The sequence below is a fragment of the Caretta caretta genome, chromosome 26, assembly GCF_965140235.1.
Source record: "Caretta caretta isolate rCarCar2 chromosome 26, rCarCar1.hap1, whole genome shotgun sequence".
Classification (NCBI taxonomy): domain Eukaryota; kingdom Metazoa; phylum Chordata; order Testudines; family Cheloniidae; genus Caretta; species Caretta caretta.
Genome location: NC_134231.1, coordinates 13,651,560 through 13,666,680, shown reverse-complemented (window position 1 = coordinate 13,666,680; position 15,121 = coordinate 13,651,560). Strand labels below are relative to the sequence as shown.

General features: G+C 57.7%; 1 protein-coding gene across 6 annotated transcripts in view; it reads left to right on the top strand.

The window, feature by feature from the left end:
• LOC125626540 (glycerol-3-phosphate acyltransferase 2, mitochondrial) overlaps window positions 1-15,121 on the top strand; it is a 139,566-nt gene that overhangs the window by 114,840 nt on the left and 9,605 nt on the right. For 5 of the 6 annotated variants that reach the window (XR_012666115.1, XM_048829616.2, XM_075123402.1 and 2 more), the window contains 8 exons: window positions 1,652-1,792; window positions 5,507-5,606; window positions 7,321-7,457; window positions 7,767-7,866; window positions 9,363-9,572; window positions 10,498-10,608; window positions 12,224-12,309; window positions 13,107-13,225. Coding sequence is in view for 5 of the 6 variants with exons in the window: in XM_048829616.2 (XP_048685573.2) it covers window positions 1,652-1,792; window positions 5,507-5,606; window positions 7,321-7,457; window positions 7,767-7,866; window positions 9,363-9,572; window positions 10,498-10,608; window positions 12,224-12,309; window positions 13,107-13,225 (1,004 nt within the window). In the remaining variant the exon portion in view is untranslated. The remainder of the gene's footprint in view (window positions 1-1,651; window positions 1,793-5,506; window positions 5,607-7,320; window positions 7,458-7,766; window positions 7,867-9,362; window positions 9,573-10,497; window positions 10,609-12,223; window positions 12,310-13,106; window positions 13,226-15,121) is intronic. The other variant, XM_075123404.1, reaches the window with a different exon arrangement.

The following is a 15,121-nucleotide window of genomic DNA, read 5'->3' as shown; positions in this document are numbered from 1 at the left end:
GTGATATCTCTAAGGAATATTTTCGCAAAGGGCCCTCTGTCTATACTGATGTCCTACTCTCATCTGCATTTATTTAGCACCTCTCTGGCATCCCCCCCCCCCCCCCCCGCACTTACTCTGATAAATTACGAGCTGACAATTTGTCTTTGGTGTCAGGCTGAGAGTTTAGATTACGAAAGCGACGGTGCGGTGCAGAAGTTGAGCGGGTGGGAGCAGTGCTCTGGGAAAGGCATGGTTGTGATGCTTTCATTTTCAGCCCCGAGCTCACAGATAGGGGAGTGGTCCTGTAGACCACCGAGGCACGTGATAAATTGAATTATTCAGTGTCCTCTATAATAGAATCTATCCGTGATGATAGCACAGCAGCGCCTAGTGGGCCCCACTGTGTTAGGAGCCGTACAAACACAGAACAGGAAGATGGTCCCTGCCCCAAATTGCTGACAATCTAAGTATAAGACAAGAGGCAACAGGTGGAGACACACAGTCAGGGGAGTACAAGGAAACGGAGACATTAGTGGTCGGCCTGATGGGGCCGTGGTGTGACCATTGTCGTGCCTTGGGGTGTGAGCGCCTTTCAGAGGGATTGTGCTGCTGGGGGTGCTACCTCCTCAGCCAGTAGCTGTACCCCTTCCCCTCACAGGGTGCCGGGCAGAGTGGGGAGCTCCAGATGGAAACAGCTGTGAAGGAAGAAAACAATTCCAGGTGTTTCATAGCAGCAAAACTCTTGGGCAGCTGTCAGTTACAGGCAGCTCTTGGGCAGCTGTCAGTTACAGGCCACCGTCTGCTCCAATCTGGCCGCTTAAGAAACGGCATTGGGCCCAAGCCCGCTGGACTCAACGGGGTCCCCACTGACTGCCAGGGGCTTTGGATCAGGCCTTTACGGATGGATGCTCCTTTCGCAGATGGGTCAGGAAGGAAACGAGCCAGCACGAGCGGAGCGACAATTGGCTGCACGCATTGATTCAGCCAGGCTGATCCCGAATCCTGTGACATATGCACTGCGCTCTGTGGCCCTGTCTGGTCTGGTCGCTCTTCTGGCCCGACGCAGAGCCTATGGGACGACACCCCTGGGCTTTACCTGCCCTTTGGACAGCAGCAAACTACAGTCTGTTGTCTGGGGAAAGGCGGCATCTAGCACCGTTTAGGACAGACGGGGAGCTGAAACCTCGGGGGACATTTGGGGCGGCAGAATATAAGTGACTGCAGCTGGAATTTGGCCAGGACTTCGGAGTTGGCAGCCCGGCTCTTGGCGAGCATATTCACCTGGCCTCAGATTTCTCATCTGACAGCAATCTAGTGCCCCCCTAAATCTGTCCCTGCCTGGACTAGAACCCAGATCTTGTCTGTGCCCTTTGCTCTGCCCACCAGAGATGCTGCAGCTTTCCTGATCACTGAGTTTTCCTGGGCTTCCCACCCCAGCCTGTCTCAGGCTGCATGAGATCACAGCGTCTCTCCAGCGTGCAGCGTAACATGTCCATGATCTCAGTTGGGGTCTCTCCTTGCCGCCCCCGATAACAGTTAATACGGTGTTGGCGGCTGGCTGTCCTTAGGCTATAGTCGCTGGGATGCATTAGGCGCTCTGAATAGCTTATTAAATCCTGCGGCTTTGCTTGGTGTTCTTGTTTTTCATCTGCTCTCCCTTTCTCCCCAGGGTGCAGGATGTCATGGCTCTGAAGGTCCCCCAGGCAAGAGTGGCTGGCTCTGTTGTCAGCAAATCTCCGGCACAATGGAGGAGCAAAGTGCTGCAAATCCTGGGCCAGATTCAGTCTCCTCTCTCCCTTTTCATACTAAGGTATGTCCCCCACCTGCCCTGCAGAGAGGGCCGGGTAAGGGCTACAGGGGACTCTGTGTATGCGGTGCTGGTTTAAGGCAGGGGAGCAGCAGCAGAATTGCCCGAGGGGGCTGGTATTAGAGACCAGGTTCTAGTCCCAGCTCTGCCATGTACTTGCTGTGTGTAACCTTGGGCAAGCAAGATTCTTGTGCCTCAGTTTCCCTGTCTTCAGGACAGAGAGAGTGACACGGCCCTTCCATGGCAAAGCACTCTGAGGACTAAGCCTGCAAAGCAGCAGGTAGGTGATTAGAGCAATGGGTCTGGCACCTTTCCTTGTTACGAAATTAACACGCCCGGCAGAAAGCCAAGAGAGTGTGTGAGTGCATTCTGTGCCCCCCTGCCCTGTGGCTTGCTCGCGGAGGTGCCTTGCAGAGACGTGGGCGGTGGGGGTGATGGCAAGTCAGATCCCTGCTAGGAGCCTGTGTGTGTGTGTGTGTGTGTGTTTGTATTTTAAGTTTCTTGCAGAGTCGGGGATGTTTTTCCTGTGTTTCAAACTTAGCTGGTAGTTGGGGGGCTGGGCTGGGCTGGGAAGTAGAATCTTGCTTGGGTCCCCAGTGAAGAGGGTTTGGGATCGGGTGGTGGTTCAGAGATTTGTTCGTCTCAGGAGAGGTCCAGGACTGGAGTAGCAGGGGGCTGCAGGTCGCCATTGAGGGGTACCCAGCGGAGCTAGTGGGGGAGGAGAGCCTGGGGCTGGGGTACCGGAGGGCTGCAGGTTGGGATTGAGGGGTACCGATGGGAGCTAATGGGGAAGGGAGCCCAGGGCTGGTGTCACAGGGAGCTAGTGGGGGAGACTGCTCATCCTGTATTAAATTGAACAGTCGCCTGCTTGAGGGGTTCGTCCCCTATGCAGGACTGGGAGGAGACCAGATGCGGTTTTGACAGGTAACCGACAGGGGGCGTCATTTTTAAGAGCGTGCTAATCTTCCCCCTCCAGCATGACCTCAAATGCATGGTGCATGTGGGGTCACGCCAGCGGGGTTGGGGTCACGCTGTTCCCGGGGGTACTGGCACATCCAGTGTTCTGGGAACGTGTCCACGGCCATCTTAGCTGCAGGTCAGGATTGAGGGGTACCGGCAGAGCTTGCGGGGGAGGGGAGCCAGGGGCTGGCGGACCAGGGGATTGCAGGTCAGGATTGAGGGGTACTGGCAGAGCTGGCAGGGGAGGGGAGCCAGGGGCTGGGGGGTCAGGGGATTGCAGGTCAGGATTGAGGGGTACTGGCAGAGCTTGCGGGGGAGGGGAGCCAGGGGCTGGGGGACCAGGGGATTGCAGGTCAGGATTGAGGGGTACCGGCAGAGCTTGCGGGGGAGGGGAGCCAGGGGCTGGGGGACCAGGGGATTGCAGGTCAGGATTGAGGGGTACCGGCAGAGCTTGCGGGGGAGGGGAGCCAGGGGCTGGGGGGTCAGGGGATTGCAGGTCAGGATTGAGGGGTACCAGCAGTGCTGTGCGTGAAGCAGCTCGGGGCTGGAGCAGGGTGGGCTGCGGGTTGGAACCAAGAGACGTTAGCAGAATTGCAGGCGGGTCGGGATGGAGTGGCGCATTGGCCAAGCTTCATGGGGAAGCCCATACAGCACCTCCATGCGTTATTCTGGTCCGGAGCCAGGGTAGCCCCATCCTGGTTTAACGAGTGCTAACATTTCCCACTGGAAGTGAACATCAAAGACTTCACCTAAAAGAAAAGGGGAACTTTTTTTTTTTTTTTGATTGTTGAGAAATTGGCAGATAAAGTTTCCATTGAGGCCTAATTGCTTCTCTGATTGAGCTGTAATAAAAGAACCTTTCCGAACAGTCTGAGTATTTAAAGTGGGGAAATTGCCCAAGGGATAAAAGCATTTAGAGATTTCTGGTAAACATCACGCAGGAGCTCGGGGGTGGGGATGGGGGAGGTGGGTTCTGGGTTTGCACGCTGGGGTTATTTTATTTTTATTGTGGTTTTTTTTTTTTTTTGGCCTAATAACGCAGAGGCGTTAATTTTTCTTTTGCAAACAGAGCTCCTGTTTATTCATTTACTTTATGGGAGCTTAAAGACGTGGGTTGAACATTGCAATGTGATGATAATGCCTAGCTCATGTAGCACTTCTCACCTGCAGATCTCAAAGCACTTCACAAAGGTGGGTGAGTGCCATTAGCCCTGTTGTACAGATGGGGAAACTGAGGCACAGATGCAGGAACCTGACTTGCCCAAGCTCACCCAACAGGCCAGGGGCAGAGCGAAGAATTGGGCCTAGGTGACTGAGACCCAGTTTAGTGCTGTAACCACTAGACCGCACTGCCTTTGAATGAAATCTCGCTCTTAGGATGGATTTTTCACACCCCTGAGTGACATAGTTAAGCCGAATTAATTTCCTCGTGTAGCCCTGGCCTGAGACGCAGCAAGTCTGCGTTTTGAGTCTCTCCCCTGTCACTGAGTCGCTTAGGTAAGTCATTTAACCTCTCCTTGCCTCCATTCCCCATCTGGAAGATGGAGAGTGTAATACAGTGTCGGCGCTGCAAACCCCAGAAAAATCACAACATTAAAAACTAACCAATTTATTTGAGCATAAGCTTTCATGAGCTACAGCTCACTTCAGATGCGCCACAAGTCCTCCTTTTCTTTTTGCGAATACAGACTAACACGGCTGTTACTCTGAAACCTAACATTAAAAACAATATCGAGGGGAGGAGGCCTCTCCTTTTGGCTTCTGAGCCACTAGGCTGTGCTGGGGTCCTATTTTCATGCTTTTCTACCTCTACTACAAGGGCTGGAAATTTTTGCTCAATCAGAGAAGCTGAGATTCTCATGCATTCCCATGACTCTGGAAGCTGGGGCTTTAAGAATCTCCAGGGGGGCGGAAGAGGTATCGAAGCCCAAGGACCATGTTTGGCCCAAGAGCGAATGGGGATAAACTGGCCGTGAGGAAATGTAGGCTGGAAATGAGGAAGGTTTCCTAACCATCTACAGGAGTAGTGGTGGGGGGAAACAAGCTGAACTAGTTCTAAAATGGACCTTGATACGCTGCTAAACGGGATAACCTGCCGGGTGGCCTGCGACACCACGGGACTGCTGATGACCTCGGAGGTCCCTTCCATGCCTAGGTTCCTAATATGACAATTAGTGCGATACTTGCAATCAAACCATGAGAGCTGGCAAGGCCGTGCTTCTCTCTCATGTGTATATGCAGCACCTGGCGCGATGGGGTCCCTGGCGTGTGGAGAATGAGTGGGTGTACCTGTAGCGCGTTGATTTCAGCAGGGTCTGTCTGGGCCCCCGAGTGCCGGGTGGGGCGGTGTTGAACTAGGATGAGTTTCCCAGCCGCTCTCGCGTGCAGCATGCGTTTGAATGGTCGCCCTGGCACCGGCTTATGTTCTGGGTCAGGCCTGGAGGGGGCAGGGAGGAGCGAGGCTTCTGCGAAACGAGTTGGGAGATTCTCAGCCCAGCCCCCGTGGGCAAGTGGCAGGGAGGAGCGAGTGAATTCCCAGCCCTAGAGGTAGTGAGTGTGTGGGGCTCGGTGGGGAATACAGCAGCCTGCTCTGCGGGGAGACGGGAAATTGAAATCCCTAGAATCAGTGGTTACTGACCGTGGTATAAAGGTGTAATGCGACCCCTCCTAGTGTAGGGCACAGAGACTGGGGGGCGGAGGGGATATCCGTGGGCCCTAGAGAGACCGATCCCCGGGCTTTCTTTCCCTCTCCCCCAGGCTCTGCAGCTGGGCTCTGCTCAGACTCCTGAACCGCATGTTCCTCAACTTGCTGCTCCACAAAGGGCAGCTGGAGATGGTGCGCAGGGCAGCCCAGACGGTAAGGAGCAGTGGGGGGCCTGAGACAGCTCTGCCAAGAGCCCTGTTCCTTGTGTTATCTGCCTAAGGCACTTGGGTGGGCCCCGCCACCCTAGTGTCTGAGCGTCTGTAAAATCTAGCCTCATGCTTAGGGGGCAGGGTGGGGCTGATATCTCCATTGTACAGGTGGGAAACTGAGGCATGGAGCGGCTAAGAGATTTGACCAGGGTCACACTGGAGCCTGTGGCAGAGCAGGGATTGGAACCCTAGCCACCAGACCATCCTTCCCTTTCCTCCTTAGGCAGGGTACCTGGCACCTCTCACTATGCCAGCCCCTGCCATGCTGGCGCTTGTGGTGACCATGCAGTGGGCTCAGCACGAGGCGCAGAACTGGGTTCCATTCCCAGCTCTGCCTTTAATCCTTGTTCGGCCTGGAGGCAAATCCCTTAGGGTCAAATTTTCAGCAGGGCCTAACTGCCTTAGGAGCCGAAATCCCAGTGAGTCAGCGGGACTTAAGTCCCTGAGTCACTCAGCCCTTTTGAAACACGTTTCCTAGATCTCAAGCTGGCAGCAGTTGGGTGCCCTGGCCCCTGAGCGCCCCCGCCAGACTTAGGCCATGTCTACACGTGCAGCGGTGAAAGCGCTCTCTGACTCTGCCCCCGGCCTCGGCCCTGGGCTGGGAATGGAGCCGCGGCCAGTGGCCGAGGCTGGGGGCTGGTGCGGGGCCGGGAGCCGGGGATGTGGCTGGGGGCCGGACCGGATCAGAGCTGGGGGCAGGGAGGGGCTGGGTGACACTCCCTCCCCGCTGCTTGAGGGGGCTAGCCCGAGCACCCCTGCATCTCCCGGATGTTCCTCCACACCCCCCTAGGGGGGTGCGCCCCACAGTTTGGGGACCTCTGAAATAGCAGGTGTGGCGGTTGCAGACGGGGGCTTGGTCTCCAGGCGGACAGAGCCATTGGCAGAGTGCTTTGAGAGCCCATCTGTGGGCAGGGTGTGCAGTTAGCTCGCGGGGCCGCACATCTGATTCCTTGGGGCTTCAGGCTCCGCTGTGCTTCTCCACCCTGGGGCCTTTCCAGCTGACATCTAGAGCATGGGGCTCGTCTCTGGTCACGACGGCCCCGTTTTCTATTTAAGGGTCTGATCAAACACTCATTGAAGTGGATGGAAAAATCCCTGTGGGTTTAGGATTGGGCCCTGGGCATCTGGTGACTTGCCAGGGGGCTGTTTGGGGAGTAGTGGCCAGGATCCTGTACGGGTGTGCAGTATATTGCCTGCAGTGGGTCCCCCTTTGTGTGCTTCGCTCAGCCGGCATCACTTGGCCTGTGGATACGTCTGTAGTGTGGACGAAGGCTCTGTTGCAGGTATAAGCCCAAATCCCCCTCCTGTCCGCACATGCCGCTTTTCCACCGCCGCTGGGTCCTTGGCCCGTTTCTGGGAGCGTCCCGCTGCAGGTGGGGGCGTTGGTGGGGTAACCGCGCTTCTGCACAAGCCTCATGGGTTCTCACACGCCGTGAACCCTGCCTTGGAGTGGCCACAGCCGGCCAGGGGCTAAGAGAACCCTGGGAAATGCTCCCAGAAATGCCTGTCCCGTCAGTGCACTGCCAGCGTGGCCGGGTGTACACGCCGGTGCCGCGCGGACGCTCCCCGAAGAGCGTGGGTAGCCCAGGCTCGCCCGTGCGGGTACGCGGCCTCGGCTGTACCCCGCACACCCCCTCTCGTTTTCTCCTTCCTCCCAGCCCGACATCCCGCTGGTTTTCCTCTCGACTCACAAGTCCCAGCTGGATGGGCTGCTGCTCCCCTTCCTCCTGTTCTCTCAGGGCCTGGGGGTGCCCCGAGTGACCTGGGAATACCAGGCCTATACCCCAAGCCTCAGGTAAGGCTTAGCGCTGGGGTTACAGGCATCTGTCTTCTGCATGGCCAGCACCCAGCCTGCATTCAACCAGGCCAGCCTGCACTCAACCTGCTTCTCGTCTCTCCTGCTTGTCTTCCTTTACTTTCATTCTTCTGGCCTCTCCCTGGGAACCCTTCTCCCCCCGGGAACGGGTCCCGGAGGACCACGGGCGGTGGGGCTGGGAGGGAGAGGTGGCTGTCCTGTCTCCGGGGGCGGGCCAGGCAGGATTGGGCAGTTGGGAGGTCGGGGGCGCTGGCGCCTCTGCAGTGTCTGTGCCTGTTTTATCTGCAGGGCCCTGCTGAGCCGGCTGGGAGGGGTTTTCTTGCCTCCCAGAGCGGAGCACACGCCGGACAGCGAACGGGGCGCGCTCTCCAGGGCCATCCTCACCTCCGTAAGTGGGGTTCGTGCGGCTGAGCCATGAGCCAAGGGGTGGTGTGGGACTGTACTCTGGCCCTGCTTGGGGGGGGGCGACATAGTGAAAGCCTTAACCAGTAGTTTGAGACTCCTAAAGCACTTGGTTAAGGATTTCATAGCTGACTAGGAGACTTAGACACCCAGCTTCCATTCCCGTCAGTTGGAGCTCGGGGTATGGCTCAGTCCCCTCCCCAGCTTTGCAGATGCCAGCAGTTGGAGGGGAGGGGTGCAGGTCGCTCCGGAGTAAGGGTTAGGATCAGAACAACCCTCGCCCTGCTTAGATTGACCCTCCTTGTAGAGTGAGCACAGGTCTGGGAGCCAGGACCTCCCCAGGTTTGATTCTCGTTCATTTGTTAAGCACCGCCTGGGCACTTAGCTTAATTCTGCCTCTGCCACTGACTCACTGCGGGACCTGGGCCGAGTCGCTGACCCTGCCTCGGTTTCCCCACCTGATGAGTGGGGAGGGTGCGGGAGTTGTGTGTGAACCCAGTATTGTTATTTAGGACAGTTGTTGGGGGCTCGTCCAGGAATCCCACTCCTTTGTGAAAAACCAGAGCGAGCCCCCCAGAATAGCTAGCAGCCCAATGGTTAGGGCACTCAGCTGGATGGGGGAGACCCAAGTTCGAACCCCCGATCTGAATCCGGCAGAACGGGGATTTGAACCTGGGCCGCCTATGTGCCAAGCTCATGCTCACATTGGCTATTCCAGGGTCTTGCTCTGGCTTTTTGCAAAAGGACATATAAAGTTCTCGCTTGGGTCCCACATGGAACAGGGTCTTTAGATCGTGATTGGTTTATTCCCTGCTAAATTCTCTAGGATTTATGTGTGTGTGGGGGGGCAATCCGATGCCCGCTGAGCTCCGTGTGAGTCTTTCCATCGCGCTTCACATCAGGCCCCTTTGTGGAGCGTGGCCCGACCTTTAGGGGATTGCGTAGATTCTTCGGTCACTCACGCAGGACTCTGCAGGCATCAATCCCGGATCTTGCCTGGGCAGATTTAGGGCCTGGTTCCGGCTAAGAGCCATGGGGTGGGCAGGGGCTGCCTGAGTGGTAGTTCCTGGTGGGGTGGAGAGCAGACGTCACGGGAGGACATTGGGGCTGGATCTCGGGAAGTGCTCCCTGGCTGTGAGATCTGTCGGGCCGTGGGATTGCCTCGCAGGGGGATGGGGCCTTTGGCCCGTGGGAAGAGGGGAGGGATTGGGGGAAGCTGAGACGGGGGCAGGAGATGGGGTGGGGTGGGGATGCGATTGGCTTGGGGAGATGTAAGGAATGAGGGTGGGCAGCAGGGGTGAGCCCGACGGGGCCACCCGGGGTGGCGACTGGAGCAGATGTTTCTAGGGAGTAACCACCACTTCTCTGCCACCTGGCAGGGGGCGGGGGGGGGGGGGATATTGTCTGCCCCCAAGTCTTAGGGCGAAGGGGAGCTCGGCTGCACCCTGTCTCCAATCCCATGAGGTCCCTTCCCACCTGCAGTACATCGAGGAGCTGCTGAAGAGCCGGCAGCATCTGGTGATCTTCCTGGAGGAGCCTGTCTCCGGCGTGTCCCGGCTCTCCGCCCCTGGTGGGGAGTGGCTGTCGCTGGTGCTGGGCGCTGTCCGTGCTGGAGTTGTCCCCGATGTGATGCTGGTGCCCGTGGGCATTGCCTACGACGTGGCCCCCAATGCATCCCATGGCGGGCTTTCAGTAAGAACCACTAGCTGTTAAGGGGAGTGGTGGCCAGAGCAGAGCAGCTGGGAGCCAGGACTCCTGGGTTCCGTTCCTAGCCAAGGGAGGGGAGTGGGGTCTAGTGGTTAGAACAGGGGGCCGGGAGCCAGGATTCCTGGGTCGTGTTCCCGGCTCTAGTGAGGGGTGGGTCTGGCATAGACACTGACAGTTCTGCCCTACGCTCACCCCCTTTCCCTTCACTTGGGTACGTGCTCTGCACCTTGCAGGGGATCCCCCCGATAAACCCACTTTCTCCTGCCCTCCTGATCGGGGCACCCCACTTGTAGCTGTACCAAACCCACAGTCCTGGGCATGCGTCTCTGTCGTGACCCAGATCTCACCCCTTGGCCACTGCCTCTCTGGTCTGGCTGGGCTATTCCCAACAATCCAGCTCCTCTCCTCAGACACTGGGCACCTAGGGCAGCGGATCTCTCCAGGCATGGTCACCAGCCCTCTTCTCTCTCTCTTTTTTTTTTTTTTTTTTTCCTGCCTGCTCCCTGCCTCCAGTATTGGCTGACCAGCTGCTGGCTCTGGGAACCAGGCCAGCTGCCTTTCCCAAAGGTCTGGAGGGGGGCACGTCCCAAACCTCTGGAAGCCGAGGGCTCTGGTAGCCACGACTTTCAGTTCTGCAGAGCACCTGAGATCCACGCCCGGGAGCCCCCAAACTGAGCAGGGGTGTGGGCGCAGGGCAGCTCCCCTCCTGCAGAGCGGGGGCGTTTAGGTTGAGCACCCTGCAGAAGCAAAACTTCACCTGCCTGTCCCCTCCTAGCCTCCTGCATCACCACCTGCAGCTCTGCAATGGAGCAGGCCTGTTCCTCTACCGAGCTAATGTGCCTTCTGACTGATAGAGGCGATAAACACCACCAGCGCCCGATTAACAGACTCTGCCCATCTGCTCTCCTAGGGCTCAGCTCAGCCTTTTGGCCTCTGGTCCTGTCTCCTGGCCGTTCGCCGAGCCCTGGGTCGGGAGTTTGGCTGTGTCCGGGTGGACTTTGCACAACCTTTCTCCTTGCAGGTATTGGGCAGCCTTCTGGGGTTCTTGGCCTAGGGCTTCTGACTGTCCAGGCCCAGGGATTTGGCAATTCCTGGCTAGATCTTGGGGAATCTAGTGGCACAAGATTCTTGGGTGTCATGATCTTGATGGAATTTGGGGACTAGGGGTATGTCTCCGCTGCAGGTTCGAGCGAGCCTGAGGAAATAGACACAGGCTAGTCCGAGCCCAGACACTGCAGTTAAACAGCAAGAGCCCTGCAGCGCTCCAATGATCCGAGCGAGCGCGAGTCTGTCTGCCTGGGCTGGTCGGTGGCCAGCTGCTGTGTAGACGTGCCCTAAGTGGCTTGGGATTGATTGGCATGGGGAATCCGGTCGTCTTATGTTTGGGGATTGGCCTGAATATATGGAATCCAGGGACCTTGTGGGGGCCCCACTGCGTTTGTAGCTTGGGATTGGGCAGATGGAGGCCTGGGGAATTCGTGGCCTCGCTGGCATGGCTTGAAATTAGCCGAATGGGCCACATAGGGTATGTCTCCACTGCAGTTAACCTGCGGCTGGCCCGTGCCAAGTGACCTGGGCTCACGGGGCTGTTTAATTGCAGCATAGACGTCTGGGCTCAGACACTGAGTGCAAACCTGAGACAAACCTGCAGCCGGAGCCTGAGCTGGTTTGTCTGCACTGCAGTTAAACAGCCTGAGCCCGAGTCGGCTGGCACGGGCCAGCCGTGGGTGTCTAGTTCCAGTGTAGACATACCCCCAGACTCTTTGGGTGGGCCACGGAGCGGAGCGAGGAGGGCGCAGGTTAGCGAGCGCAGCATGGGGGCTCCCTTAGCACCGCCGCTCCTGATCAGCCTGCAGAGGCCTTGGGAGCCTTTGGCTGCCTGGTGTCTAGCCAGGCCAGTAGCGATTCATAGATATTTAGGTCAGAAGGGACCATTATGATCATCTAGTCCGACCTGCACAACGCGGGCCAGAGACTCTCACCCACCCACTCCTACGAAAAACCTCTCACCTATGTCTGAGCTATTGAAGTCCTCAAATCGTGGTTTAAAGACTTCAAGGAGCAGAGAATCCTCCAGCAAGTGACTCGTGCCCCGTGCTACAGAGGAAGGCGAAAAACCTCCAGGGTCTCCTCGAATCTGCCCTGGAGGAAAATTCCTTCTCGACCCCAAATATGGCGATCAGCTGAACCCTGAGCATATAGGCAAGATTCACCAGCCAGATACCCAGGAAAGAATTTTCTGTAGTAACTCAGATCCCACCCCATCTAACATCCCATCACAGGCCATTGGGCCTATTTACCATGAATATTTAAAGATCAATTAATTACCAAAATCATGTTATCCCATCATACCATCTCCTCCATAAACTTATCGAGTTTAATCTTAAAGCCAGATAGATATTTTGTCCCCACTGCTTCCCTTGGAAGGCTATTCCAAAACTTCACTCCTCTGATGGTTAGAAACCTTCGTCTAATTTCAAGTCTAAACTTCCCAATGACCAGTTTATATCCATTTGTTCTTGTGTCCACATTGGTACTGAGCTTAAATCATTCCTCTCGCTCTCTGGTTTTGGTACTGAGCTTAAATCATTCCTCTCGCTGTCCGGTATTTATCCCTCTGTGTTCCTTGATCCCAGGAGTACACAGCAAACAGTCTCTTCAGACGGAGCTGCTCGCAGAAGTCCCTGGAGGAGCTGCTTCTGCCCGTCATCCTCGGCAAAAGGTAGCCCCAACCCAGATCCCAAGGGGGGCAGGGGGCAAGAGGAGCTGGGGCCATTGATCAGAGAAGACTGCAAGGAAGGGGCTGCAGAAAGACCCTCTGGGTGCATCGGGCGTGTCACGAACCCCAGCTAGATTCACAGCGTGTTTAACCGGAACTGCTCCAGCTCCCACTAGCAAAGCCCCGCTGTGCTCTGAGCTAGGCCTGGATACCCGCTCTGCTGCTGAGCGGTGTCCCTTGTCCTCTGGGGTGACTGACCCTTGCAGTCGGTTTTAGCAGGAGCTCAGCCTGAGCCTGGATGCCCAAAGAGCAAGGGAGGGGCACGCGTGGCCCGGGCGGCTGGTGATCGAACAGAGAGCCTTTCACCGCCGCGTTGCTGGCCTCGCTCCGGCTGGCTGTGAAATGGGTTTGCTGGGTTTCAGGCCGGTCCTGGCAAAACCCACCCGCCCTTCAGCAGAGAAGCCAGGGGCTGCTCCCTAGAGGTGGATCCGAGAGACTAAACCTCAAACCTCAGGGGCTGTGCATGCTCAGGTTTAGGGTACCTGCCTCTGAAGACTGGCCATTGCCAGGGGCAGGAGCCAGGCCTTGGTCCAGACTGGCAGTTCTCTTCCTAGCTCAGGCCTGAGGTATGGTGAACACACCTGGGGGAAGCGTGCTTTGCCACGGCTCGTGCTCAATGTGTCCTGTAGCTGGAAGAATTGAGCCTCTAGGGCTTCCACCGGCCCTGGGTTTGCTGCCCGGGCGTTTGCGTCTCTCCTATGTCAGCCATAGGTCTCACCCGTGTCGTCCCATTTCCGCAGCCCCGACCTGCTGGACTGGGAGAAGTGGGAGGAGTGGTACCCAGGCCTCGGCGCTGCCGTGGAGCTGAAGGCGGAGGAGCGAGTGCTAGTGGGCAGACTTGGCCTGCACTCCCTGAGCGGTAGGCGCTAACTCTGCGCTGATCTCCCGGGTGGCCGGATTTGGGGGAGGAGGCGTGGGAGTGGGGAGCCCCCTTCCCACCCCCTTTCCCCCATTCCCTGCCTCTTTCCACCAAGCTGTTGAACTGAATAACTGAATGTGTTCCTGCGGGAGCTGGGAGCCGGTGGGTCTGCTCAGCACGGTTCTCTGGCAGAAAAGAGGATGGAGCAGGACTCTCTAAACCCACACGTTGGGTCGGTCTGCGCTGGTTGTCTCCACTGTGTCTGAGTGTCCTGCCTCCGCTGGTCTGAGCGTCGGGGGTCTGTCTCAGCGGAGCAGGGTGAGTGGAGGAAGGGGGCTCGTTTGGAGACTGGCCATGGGCACAGGCGGGGCTGGCCTTGCCCTCAGCAGCAGGAGGTCTGTGTACCTGGCCCCGTACTTGCTGGGGGAGGAATGGGAGGGTCCAAGGAGACACCCTTAGAGGATACTTCACTCCATACTCCCCATTTAGGCCTCAGCAGTGAGCAGGACCCCTATGCTCCAGCCACGCTGGATGGGACCAAGGCCTCTGAGGGAGCCCCAGATACCTGGAGAGACGGTCCTGGAGCCTTCAGTCTGCATTGCCCCTGCTGGAGGGGGCCTGTCTTGGTGTGGCCAGGAACTCGGTGGGGTTCAGTGGAACCTCCCGGCAGGACAGGTGGGATTTGTAAGCTCCACGCAGGGCCAGACCTCCTCTCAGTTACACTGTGGTTGATCCAGAGTCACTCTGGATTTACACCAGATTGAGGTCCAAATCTGGCCCACAGATGCGTCCAGGGCAGCCGTTAACGGAACTAGGAGAGAGGCAGAGCCGGGTTCCCAGCTCCTCCCCTTTCTCCATCGTTCTGCTGTTGCGAGGCCTTGGTTTGCTGCTGTCGCCGTTGCCAGGGGGTAGGGGTGGGGGTGGGGTGGGGGGTTGTACCTGACGCGACTGTTCAGAGAGGGGAACCGCACGGATCTGAGTCACAGACTTCAAGAGGAGCTGCCCAGCCGGGGGGATCCCACTAGCGTCCTTAATGGACAAGCGCAGCGGCCTCTCTGCGAATGCAGCCACGGCTCTGGACCAGGTTGTGTGAGCTCCTTGGGGTGGAGTCCTTCCTTGCATGATGTCTGTACAGCACATGGCATAGCGGGGCTCTGATCCCAGACTGGGGCCTCTCGGGGCTACAGCAATGTAAATAACACGTGGAAGCACATTAGCAGGAACGTCCCAGTGCGCCCAGGGCTGGAGCGCTGAGAACGTCGGATCCTTGCCTGCCCTGCGTCCAGCGGGCAGGTGCCCGGAGCATTTCAGAGCCAGGTGATCCCTTACAATCTGCATCTCCTGCATCTTTCCTATCCCCAGACTTGGGCTCCATCATTTCCTTCCTCATCTAGGCTCCGTGACGAGAGGTTCTCCAGCAGCTGGGTCCGAAAGCAGATCCCTTCCCTGTGGGAGGAGGAGAGGCGTGACGGGCTATGGGAGCGCTCTGTGGCAGGGTTAGCTGCCCTGGTTGGACAGGCAGCTTCCTTGCTGGGGGTGGGAAATCGGCTGACCCTGAATCGGAAGCAGAGGGGCCTTCTCAGAGCGTTTCCCCGGGTGACTGGCCTTGTCTCATCAGGCTAGCGTCCAGCTCCATTTAAAAAAGGCTCTGGCCAGACCCTCCTGTTCAGCATCCATCGGGGGGTGCAACGCTGTGGGGCTCCAGCTGCTGACGCGTCTGTTTCCCGGGCGTCTCCGCAGGCGCTGAAAGAGAGATGGGGGGCGGGAGAGGGTGCAGCCTGGCGGATCCAGCAAACCCCGCTGGCACCAAATCAGCACCCCTTTGTGGGCAGGGAGCCTTGAAAGACAACCCCACAGTGGTGCCACCGGACGTTCCGGGTTGCAGACCCACGGCTC